This window comes from Budorcas taxicolor, chromosome 3, assembly GCF_023091745.1.
Source record: "Budorcas taxicolor isolate Tak-1 chromosome 3, Takin1.1, whole genome shotgun sequence".
NCBI classification, from domain to species: domain Eukaryota; kingdom Metazoa; phylum Chordata; class Mammalia; order Artiodactyla; family Bovidae; genus Budorcas; species Budorcas taxicolor.
Genome location: NC_068912.1, coordinates 24,624,790 through 24,637,227, shown reverse-complemented (window position 1 = coordinate 24,637,227; position 12,438 = coordinate 24,624,790). Strand labels below are relative to the sequence as shown.

At 39.3% G+C, this 12,438-nt stretch overlaps 1 protein-coding gene across 2 annotated transcripts in view; it reads right to left on the bottom strand.

Moving 5' to 3' along the window:
* The window catches only part of TBX15 (T-box transcription factor 15), a 124,584-nt gene that overhangs the window by 39,341 nt on the left and 72,805 nt on the right, over positions 1–12,438 (bottom strand). For both annotated transcript variants that reach the window (XM_052636844.1, XM_052636845.1), the window contains exons 3-5: positions 7,003–7,104; positions 5,170–5,341; positions 3,906–4,073 (exon numbers count right to left, since the gene is read on the bottom strand). In XM_052636844.1, coding sequence (XP_052492804.1) covers positions 3,906–4,073; positions 5,170–5,341; positions 7,003–7,104 — 442 coding nt within the window. The remainder of the gene's footprint in view (positions 1–3,905; positions 4,074–5,169; positions 5,342–7,002; positions 7,105–12,438) is intronic.

Sequence of the window (12,438 nt, the reverse complement as noted above, 5' to 3'; positions counted from 1 at the left end):
GCTAATTAACCATTCAGTCATGTTCCAAGCATGTAGTCAGTGCTGCATGGACTATAAATAGCTTAGAATTATGGAGATGGAAGAGTCTTTCCTTCTAATTAGTGGTTTCAGTTTCAGGGCATCCCCAGTGGCACAGTCGGTAAAGAATCTGCCTGCAATGCAGGAGACATGGGTTTGATCCCTGGGCTGGGAAGATCCCCTGGAGGAGAAAATGGCAACCCACTCCAGCATTCTTGCCTGGGTAATCCATGGACAGAGGAGTCTGGCGGGCTACAGTCCATGGGGTTGCAGGAGTCGGAAGTGACTTTGTGACTAAACCACCACCACCATGGAGATGGAAGGGTCCTTCCTCCTAATTAGTGGTTTCGGGGCTTCAAAATGTCACAGGCTAATTCTAAATCCTCCCCTTCCACCATGTGAAAGATCAATATTGATATTGCAATTTTTTATTCTACCAAATAAATAGAATTAATAGTTCCCCACTATCTCTTCCTGCCTATTTCTTAAAATAAATGACATTTTAATAACACATTGAAGCCTCAAAAGACAGAATAACTTGCTCAAAGTGACACAGGAAGCTAGTGGAAAATTTAGGACTAAAATCCAGGTCTCCAAATGTCTAGCCCATTGCTGTATGTGGAACAACGTACTGCCTTTTAGGAAGGCTGGACAACAGTTCACTTCAATTCCATCCCCTCTACTGTCCTTACTGCTGTGTGCTCCTCCAGACAAGTCCCTGAGAACAATGAGAATCTATACGTGACTCTTTCCTCTTTCCTTACTCCTAGCCCTCCTTAACCCTTCCCTTAAAAAAAAATATGAAGTAAACAATTTTGCTTTAAGATATTATTTGTTCTCAATCTAGAAGGCTGAGGAAATAAAAACACAGTAATTACTGAATGCAGCTCACAAAAGAGAACAGTTTATGCTACCCGGCATCTTCATGACAAGTTTGAAAATTATTGGTACATAACAGATCTGCCTTACAGGATGCAGCCCTCTAGATCCCTGGGGGAGAGACCCAAGGTTAGTTTGCTTTATTAGAAGGCACTGTGTTATATTAAATCATATCTACACAGCCAAAGGGAATGTTAAACAATCATGCTTATTGATTTATCCAGGGAATGGAGGCTTGTTAAACAGGCAAAAGCCGTTATATGGATTTTAAAATGGGTGGAATTGAGTATGACTCATCTATTTTGAATGTCAGCACATCATGAATTCACCAACGTGACATGAGAACAGAGAGATCAAAGTAGTTACCTATTGAATATAATTCCTTTGAGAGCCCATGTACCTCCTCCAGTCCCCAAGAATCCTTTTTCCTTAATAAGAAATTTATTCTTTAAAATTGCCTCTATTCACCCATTATCTTTCACGCCTGTGCAGACCCAGGCATTTAGCAATATAGGCTGAATACTATTAATTAGATGCCAGGTTTATGTCAGTGATAATGCATGTCCCCTCATCTAGTCCTAGTAAGGTCAGGACACTTTCAGGCCAGGAAACACAAGATGAGAGGAAAACACAAATTGTGTGACCTTGCTCAAGGTCACACAATTTGCCAATAAAAAGGTAGAAACCAAACAGATAGGTCTACTACCAAATCCCATGATCTTAGTCATAGCATCCCACCCCTCCCAAACTACCATTGCCCCTATTCAAGTCCATATGTGGGCTACCCTGGTGCCTCAGTTGGTAAAGAATCTGCCTGCAATACAGGAGACTCAGGTTTGATTCCTGGGTTGGGGAAATCCCCTGGAGAAGGGAATGGCTACCCATTCCAGTATTCTGACCTGGAGAATTCCATGGACAGAGGATCAAGGCAGGCTACAGTCCATGGGGTCACAAAGAGTCAGAAACAACTGAGCAAATTTCACTTTCTCTTTCAAGTCCAGATATAGGCAAAATATTTATATGAGTAGAATGTACTCAGATGGTGGAACATTGTCTATGAAATGCAAAGGAACTGAAAGAGATTTCATGTTCATGCTTGGTCTTCTTTCATTGTCTAGTGAGTTGTAGAGTTTTAGCTTTAGCTTGGGTTACAGTACTGACTCTCCTGGCCTCTAGAATGGACCTCAGTGAGGCAGTGAAATGGTCATTCAACAGTGTTCTACTTTGTTCTACAGGCCACATTCTAGAGTCATATTTATTGCCACATCTCTCCACCTGTATGAGAAAGTAATGATTAAAATGGTGGCTGGTGTCGTCTTGGAAAAAGTCCAATTATTCAAAGAACTTATATTTCCCCTCTTCTGTAATACAATTAATCCCAAAGTCCCAACTGCTCCAAAAGTCATGTTGATACTGCTGCTCTATCTTGTATCAGAGCTTAAGAAATCTTGATTATTAAAGTTTTTTGTAAGAACCCTCCATGGCCTCGGCAATTTTTATCTGAGGGCTTTGAGAGAGTTTAAACAATTTTAAATAGCGCCCATCGCAAACTAAAGCTCTTCTTCTACTTGAGATCAAATGCAGCATCTAAGAGGAAAGTCTGAAGTTGGGAACAATTTACAGCTGCTGAGCAAGTGCAACAACCATATAGCACTTAACCTTTGTCCGACTAAGGGATTATTGTATGTCAAATTCCCCTAAGATAAAAAGTATCCAAGGAATCTCATCAGGATGTACTATGAAAGGTAGAAAAAGTTTCTATATGAACTGAAGATTGTGTAACATACCTTCACCTGCCTGGCACATAGTAAGCCCTCAATAAATATTTAGGAAATGAAGCTTTCCTGTTTCTTTCTTTGTTAGAGCACAGTGCCCAATATAAAAGGAATTGAGTTCTATAGTATAAGTCCATTTTGCTCCAAGCAGGCCCAAAACAAAAGTATGCAGAGTTTCAAGTAAAATAAACAAGCAAAAACTCTTTGTTTTGGAAAAGAATTCACTGCAGGATCCTATTAATTAGACAATTTACCAAAATGTGAAATACAATCTAACTTACAAAATGAGATTCATATGTAACTTTTAGAGAACTGCATAAAGTGAGAAAACTTGTAAATCCATCAAGTCATTCTCTTCAAAAAAAAAAAGCATGTTTTTTAGAAATGCCCACAGTAATCCTAGACTTGGCCTCTCTCTTCCTCTCCCCCACCAACTAGCTAATTTCTATGTGTCTCTCAACAACAGAAAAAGCTTCAGTTTTTCCAGGAAAACTTCCCTCATTTCCCACACCAAAGAAAAAAAAAAAAAAGAACACCAAACCAAAACAAAAAACACCCTGTCCACATTTCTGTTATTCCACTGTATTATCATTATGTATTTATGTGTCTTTCACTCAACTTAAACTCTTCTTTGCTTAGGGAGAAATGAGATTAAGAAATGAGTCTTAATCTGCTAAGCTTAGACTATTATAAGTTCTCAATAAATATTAACAGAATGAATGAATATATTACTGACATCAAATCATACAGATCTTAGGGTGTGGTTGGTGAGCACAAGCCAACTTCGTCTGAAAGTATAAATGGAAGTGGTGAGTCTGACATAGAGTCTGAGAGGCTGGATGACTTTGATGTAGCCTGATGGAGGGCTCCACCGAGAGGATAAAAGGGAAAGAATGAATCAAACCTCAGGAATTTCAAGTGATGAGGAACATTTGCCAGGATGTAGTAGATAGAGATCATGAAACATGGGTACAAGTACAGAGAGACCTGAAAATGACTTAGGTTTGGTCCTCTTGGTCAAACATCTTGTCTCTGATCTAAATCTAGACTCTGACAGCTGCTACCAGGCATTATCACCTTGTCATCACCAGTGCTGTCTGTGCGCCACCAGCCTGGTGGCTCTCTCTCCAGCATTTCAGTGCCATGGAGAAGGACTAAGCAGTTCTTACAAAAGGATGAATAAACTCCATGAAAGGCAGCTGCAGCAGGCAACTCTTAAAGGCAGCGTCTTACCTGCTGGTTCTGATAGGCTGTGACAGTAGTGAACACAGTCTCGGGAAAGTTGAATGTCTTCACTCCATCCCCAACAGGGACGGGTTTGGTGGGTGAGAGGTCACTGCTGAAATCCTTGCGAATCACGTGTACTCGAGGCTGGTATTTGTGCATAGAGTGAAGAATGATCTGAAATGAGAAGGGGAAACATTACTCCAGGGTTGCCTCTAAGATCCCTACATCTTTTCTAGTTCTTATGCAAACAAATTACAGGATAAAAGCATTATAGGAAGACACAGATTGGAGGTGAAACGTACAGGAAACTGGAAATCAGTGTACTTGCCCATGACTGGAAGGACTAAGTGACTGGAGCATCACATCACATAGAACCCTGTAGCAGAGCATCTCAGTCATAGGCGGTGAGTGCAATGTGTCTTCTTCATCTGGGTAAATACTGAGTGAATTGGTTCTGATACCAGTAGACTCCACTCCACTAAAAGGTCTCAGAACCCCTGCTGTGTGACTGATGTTCCCTCCTGCTTCACATTTTCAGCATGGGCTCATCTGTCTTTAAATTTTAGAAGCCATTATTTGAACTTTGCTATTGATTTTATGGACATTCTCTCATGTTATGTGAGAGCTAAGGGTAGATGGGTATTCTCTCTTCCTCAGAAAGTTACCATTTCCCTAAAGACAGGAGCCATGATTTTAGCTTCCTCAGTCTTCATCCACAGCATCCAGGGTGGATTCTGGCATTCAGTGAAAATTCAGTGTGTTAACTGCCAAAATTAAATCAGGGGCGCCAATTATACCTGGCCAGCCTTAAGACCTAGTCTTCTCTGATAAATTCATAAATTTCTTGACCAATCAGCCAGAAATGCCCCTACAACAGTTTCTCTGAGTTTATTGCCCTCAGAGGATAATATGAATTATATGGTATGACTAATAGGAATTATTCTACTAAATGATGTGATTTATTTCAGCATTTTGAGATGCGTCCTGTGTTTTTGTCTGAATTCTCCTGACTTGACAGTGAGTTCCTGGAGCACAAGAACTCTGTCTGATAAACACAGTCTGATACATAACAGATAGTTGCTAAATGTTAGATGTGTAATAAATGTAATTTCACAAGAGGAAAAAAACTTTTATGCTTGCTTAATTACTTAAAATGACTCAAAATAGCATAGAGATTCTTTTTTACCCATTTGAAACAGCCTGGGACTAGTCAGTTCTAGAGGAAAAGAAGGGAAAGAGGAAGGTAGAGGAGATGGGTTATTTGACTCACATGTCCTTGATCATCCAGTTCATTGTTGGTCAGCTTGAGTTTGTCAAAACTGACCACCTGTCTCATCCAAGTATCTCCAGAAGCTAGAGAATCAGGGTGTATATAAACTCTTGGGGGCACGGGGGAATCAGCATTGCCGGCCACCATCCACTTGGAGCTGTGATACACATATCTGAGACAGAGAGGGAGAGGGGAGAATTCAGAGGCAGATGCAGGGGAGGAGCAGAAACAATCAGGGACAGGAGGGAGGAGACACAAAAGAGAAAAAAATGGAGGAGGGAGGATTAAACAGAGAATACAAAGGAGCAAAAGGGAAGGGTGGAAAACCAGGGAAAATGAAATAGAGATGGAAATGGGAAACAAGATGGGTGGGGGAGGGCAGAAAAGTGTTGTGGTTAATGATCAAAGCCGCAGCTCTCACAAGGAAAACATTCTCACAGTTCCTTTTCTTTCTTCTTCTTCTTCTTGCCTTGCACCCCTGTGTGCACACAGGCATCCTGAACCCACGTGTTTAGCTATGGAAAAGGTATTTTACTGCAACCTTTCACCTTTCAAATGCAAACCATATAATCCATTGGCCACTTGCTCAGGGTTTGGTTCCTTATTAAAAACATCTTCCATATTGTCCTATAAAACACAGCCATGTGCAGAGACCCTCCAAGCCTCTCACTAGTTAACCATTTCTTAGCTAAGACTCTGAATTTTGGAGCACTTTGATGAAAACTTAGTTTTGAACATCCACATTATTTTCCCACAAAGTCACTGGAATGAGACTACATTAATCAAAGAAAACTAACTGGGAAGTCTTGGTGTTTCTGGGAATGGCTGCACTAAGACAGCAGTCTCCATTTTCACTGAAATGAAGGATGTTTTTAAAGAAAGGAGCATCTCCCCTGCTAAGTCCAACATCAAGACCACTTTTTCTTAACCAGCACTCCCTCTAACATACAAGCAATGAACTTCTCTATTCAACTCTAACCTCCAAATTCATGGGCTTAGGACCAAGTTCTGAAATATCTCAAAAATGAGCCGTGACTCACTGATTTGATTGAGAACTCAGGCGATCAATTAAGCCACAACCTGTTTCCAACAAGAACTATGTGTGAGACACATGGAGACTATGTTGCCTTTTAATGGCTCTGAAGGAAGGTTATTTAGCAAACTTGTTCATAATCCATATTAATTATCAATAATCTCCCTAAATAGATATTCTTCTGAGGTCTTACTCAGTTCTCCTATTCTTCCCCTTCGTCAACAGGATAATCCACCATGTATATAATTGAATATACTGTACTAATGCACTTCTCTGACCACTTTTCAAAATAAATCATCTCAGCTCACTTAGTATTTCATAAACCAAATCATTCAATACGTTAATCACTTTCAATGTTAACTGAATTAGTTTTAGACTTAAGATCCATTTGATTTTTGCTACCCTGGCATACACTACACAATCCCACTTTAAAAAAAAAATTACTTATTTTTGTTTTTTTGGCTATGCCATGCAGCATGCAGAATCTTAGTTCCCTGACCAGATATGCCCCCTGCAGAGGAAGCTTAGAGTCTGAATCACTGGTCTGCCAGGGAAGTCCCTATATAATCCCAGTCTTTATAGAAATATTAGGAGGATCCAGACCAAACCATTACCTGTTCTGACTCCCTGCCTCTCTCCTGTCTGGTGTTCTGCCACAGGCCACTGGCATATCCTCTATCCTTGTTCCCCATCCAGTACATTGTACAGTGGGAGCACTGTTAAAATGTGTCATCTAATGAGTTTACAGAACATCCTGGGTGCTGGTGATGCCCACAATTCCACATGCCAGTCATCATTACCTGTATCTTTTATTGTCCACAGGTACAATGTCCATTGCTATGTAGTACTGCTGGTGTGGATCCAGGCCAGTGATTTTCACTCTCATGGCAGGAAACATCCTCCTGTGATGGGAAACAAGGCAGGAAGCTCAGCAATCAGAGGGGAAGAAGTAGCAAGAGTAAACACTTGATGAGTCTCTTCTTAATAGGAAGCACATCGAAATCCCATATCCTTTAATTCTCAAAGTTGGCTGTTTTTTTTTTTCACTTTGAAAATTACCACTATCAAATATCCTGAGGATTTATACTGCTGAAATAACACCTCTTCTGAACTTAAATTGAACTGTTTGATTATTCATACACTCAAAGATCTCATACCATACCATGCTTTACATTATTAATCTTTAATGTGAGATAGAGACAAGAGATAGATAGATAAAATGCATGCATATACATTCTCTATTAGACTGTAACATTCTTCTCTCTTTTTTTGGCTGCACCATGCAGCTTTCAGGATCTTAGTTCCTCAAACAGGGATTGAATTGGGCCGCCTGCAGTGGAAGCATGGAGTCCTAACCGCTGGACTGCCATGGAATTCCCTAAAACATCTTTAAATATACTTACACTTTTATACTTAATACACTTGAATAACTTATATTCTTATTCCCTAAGTAGCTTATCACAGTTAATTGCAGTGATCATGAAATACTTTTTGATTGTCTACTTGAAAATGACCACTCTAAAAATAATATCTCAAGAAAAGAAGGAAGGTGCTACCAGTTCTCAAACAAAGGACCACCAACGTGTTTTTGTGTTTTTTTTAACGCATAAAACTGTAGAAAAATTTCTGCAAGTTCTCAGGCTGTCAACGTGTGTGTCAGAGGAAGGACCCTGTGGAATACGAAGCAAATACCAAATGAATTCTAGTGGCCTCTGGGCAATACCTTGTTTCTACCACAATGGCTTGTTAAACTTGCCAAAGCAAGCGAGGTCAGGATATGGCACTTTACAACTACTCTCATAATTGAAGAGGAGGAGAGGGAGCAGCCCCAAAGAGGTATTGAGTTTCAAGGAGACTAAAATAAAATTTGCCATTCTTCTTTAACCATCAGAAAGAAGAAAAACATCAGGCTATTTTGCATGTCATTCATTTAGGAGCCAAACATAAAAAGTGCTCAGTTTTTTAACAAATGTGGATTGCCCTGAATGTGCTCTAGGGTACTTGTACACAAAATGCTGCATTAAGTTTAACCATCTGGGGCCAGTTAGTTGAACTGGGCAGAGCACAGTGCTAATGAGGTCAAGGTCACAGGCTTGATCCACATATGGCCTAATTGGCTTTGCTCCATTTCACAGCCGTAGACCATACCCTGACCCCAGACAGTCATCTCACAAATGTGCATTGGTTGTTTACATGAGGGGCTTTCTGTGATAGTCACACACTCTACTACTCATCAAAAATTACTCAGAAAACAGAAGTCCTCTGGTTATAGGTTGGCGACATCATAATCTTATTTGAGGTTAAAGCACAAGAGTGACCATAGACCTTCAATAGGGGTGGCTGTTTCTTAAATATTTGCAAAGAATACTGTCAGTATTACCAATTCTTCTTTTTCACTTTATAACTTTCAGAAGCTTCTATTGGTATTTCAGTTTGAGATTTTCTTTCTCTACTCTTAGAAGTCTTCTATTTTAGTATTATGGTGAGCTAATGAAATTTTATTGTGGGCTGTTCATAATGACTAAATCTATCATTCACTGTAGGTGAGGCACTTTGATTCACAGTAACTCTTTCCAAAAATTTGGGAACCTTGGTATATACATGTACATATAGATCATTAATTCCCTTCTTAATAACAGTGACTTATGATTGCCCTGTCTATATAAATGTTTGGAGAACATCTTTCTGGGGGTGGAAAATCCTCTCTCTTACTACCTGAGATAAGAAAATGTGGTTTCTGTCAGCCAGCAACAGAGGGCTACACTACACTGAAAGAGACGAATTTATTTCCTGATGACATCAAGAAAAAGGGTCAGATGGTTTTAAATTCAATACCTGTTTTATCCAAAACATTTATATGACCTTGAGTGGAGATGCTACCTGTCTTTTTCCAGTTCTTTAGAACTTAAGTTCTGTAATGAATGAGCTGTATGGCTCTGGATAAGTCATTTAAATTCACCATCTATAAAACAAAGGAAAATAACTAAACAATCCTTACAGTGACTTCTTGCTTTCAATTCTATGCTGATATTTGAATTCTCTCGTTAAAATCTTACCAAAGTTGCTTTTTCTTTTTGTCAGTATTTTAGCACAGAATATCAAGCAACGTCACAACACCCAAGGAAAAATTTATCTTTCATATTCACAAAATAAGACGAGTTTAGTTTTCATTTTATGCCTAAATTTAGGTCAATTTTTTGACTTCCAAACCCATTAATCCCTACAAACACCTCTGTCCATGGTGCTGACCACGCAGGTTCTGTTGGTGCACTCAAAGATTGAGGGTTCTGTAGACTACAGTAGTTCTGAATCAACAAGTTTACAGTTTGGAATGTGAAAAGAAGTAGATGGTGACTAAGGTCTGACAGGGGAAAAAAGAACAGAGAGGCATACATAACTAATAAAATGGAAACTGAAATTAAAAACTGAAAAGGACACTACACAGAAAGAAAAATGAAGTGAAAAGGAAAGAATTAATTTCTGGGATGGGGAGGGAATGAAGAAAATTTACAGAAGAGAAAGACTTCTTTGCATGTTTCTCAGCAGTTCCAGAATTACTTGAGCAGAGTTACTGACAGTAACATTAATAGCTGAGGCACTCCAACAAGGAAGCAACAAATACAGTTTCTAAACCTAAACAAAGGGGTATGAATAAAGAACAAATTGTGTGTCTGTGCTCAGAATGCCCGGATGTTGTTTAGTCACTGAGTCATGTCTGACTCTTTTGCGACCCGATGGACTGTTGCCCATCATGGCTACATGGCTCCTCTATCCATGGGGTTTCCCAGGCAAGAATACTGGAATGGGCTGCCATTTTCTTCTCCAGGGGATCTTCCCAACCCAGGGAGTAAACCCACATCTCCTGTAAGGGCAGGTGGTTCTTTAGGCAGGTTCTTTAGCACTGAGCCACCTGGGAAGCCCATATACGCAGACCAAAGTGAATTTGTGAAGGTAGAGATACAGAGAAGAAAACACTGCAGAATAAATCATGAAATGACAATACAGGAGAGTTGTCAAGGAAGTGTGCGAATAAACTGAATTCATTGATGTGCAGGGAACAGGGAATGATATCAGGAACAAACGTGATTAAAATACACAGACATAATGGCATCTGGTCCCATCCCTTCATGGGAAACAGATGGGGAAACAGTGGAAACAGTGTCAGACTTTATTTTGGGGGCCTCCAAAATCACTGCAGATGGTGATTGCAGCCATGAAATTAAAAGACACTTACTCCTTGGAAGGAAAGTTATGACCAACCTAGATAGCATATTCAAAAGCAGAGACATTACTTTGCCGACTAAGGTCCATCTAGTCAAGGCTATGGTTTTTCCTGTGGTCATGTATGGATGTGAGAGTTGGACTGTGAAGAAAGCTGAGCACCGAAGAATTGATGCTTTTGAACTGTGGTGTTGGAGAAGACTCTTGAGAGTCCCTTGGACTGCAAGGAGATCCAACCAGTCCATTCTGAAGGAGATCAGCCCTGGGATTTCTTTGGAAGGAATGATGCTAAAGCTGAAACTCCAGTACTTTGGCTACCTCATGTGAAGAGTTGACTCACTGGAAAAGACTCTGATGCTGGGAAGGATTGCGGGCAGGAGGAGAAGGGGACGACAGAGGATGAGATGGCTGGATGGCATCACCAACTCGATGGACATGAGTCTGGGTGAACTCTGGCAGTTGGTGATGTAGAGCGAGGCCTGGCATGCTGCAGTTTATGGGGTTGCAAAGAGTTGGACATGACTGAGCAACTGAACTGAACTGAACTGAATGTTAATAGTAGTAAGTAAACTGCCCCCAAAAGAAAACTGGAAAATCTGATAGACAATAAAAGTAGTATTTCACCTCTCACCAAACTAATGCCCTTAACAAACACTAAGAAAAAGAATAAAAATATCTTCCTTGAATTGCTGTTTCTGTCCAAGTCATAATATCTCAAAATGTAGAATGAAACTCAAGCAACAAAAAAAGATGGCTTTCGAAAGTGATTCTGAATAAACAGCGAAGTCTTACTGTATAGCACAGAGAACTATATTCAAATACCCTGTGATATACCATAATGGAAAAGAATATTTAAAAGAATGTATATATATGTGTGTGGGGGGGTGCGTGTGTGAATATACTGAATCACTATGCTGTACAGCAGAATTAACACATTGTAAATCAACTATACTTCAATTTTAAAAAAAAATTCTGATAGGTATTTTGAAAGTAATTCTCCTTCAATTACTCAAATTGCTCCTCCAAATAAAGATTTTTTAATGATTTTATTCTCTACTAAAACTTAAAGAAGGAAGGGGGTTTACAGGGGAGAATGAAACTGAATAAGACTTCCGGTTCATTTTAAGATCATCTTTTTATAACATCTTAATGAGAGGTTTCTCTAAATGCATATTCAAGTGAACTAGACCCAGTCAAAACATGTTTTTGCTTTAAATGTCCATGGTTCATGAAGACCGTTTATGATCAGTGAGGTGAGTCTTTTTGGTCTCTGAGATGTGAGACTACGTGGATTGACTCTGTAAATATGAAAGCAGTATAACCGTTTTAATTTCAATGAACTATTCTTATACACTAAAAAATTCAGATACACTAAAAATTCTTATACACTAAAAAATTCAAAGGGCAGAATAGACATAAATACTTAAGACAACTGTTTTGGAGCCAAACAGATTTGTGTAGAATTCTGAGCTGTCCTTTACTACCTGTGTGGCCTTAGTCAAGTTAATTAACCTCTTCCAGCTTTTGCATCCTCATCTATATATGGGATTATCATATCCTCCCTCAAAGGACTCCTGTGAAGTTTAAATAATGTAATACATGTTGAATATCTAGCACAAAACAGATACCTAACTCTGAACATATGTAAAAATACCAATAAAGAAGTAGCTTAATTAACGGTGTTTATTTCAAGAGATGCTGTGTTTTTAAAACTTTTATCATCCTACATAAATCGTTTTGAAAGTTTTCAGCAGGTCCCATTAAAGTGATAATTTCAAGCCAACAGTAAAACATAATGAATCAATCAGCAGAGTTCCAAAACTGCACCAAGCCCAAATTTTACCAAAAACAAAATTCTTACAAAAATATCTGGCTGATTTAAATGCCTTAGAAGATGCAAGCTTTTTCTCTTGAAAACACTGGTTGGTGAAGTAACACTAGCTTTGGCGATCTATTATTTGACTGTTAGGTACCATGGATCTCTAGTACTGGCTGGAACACATTTGCAAGCAGAA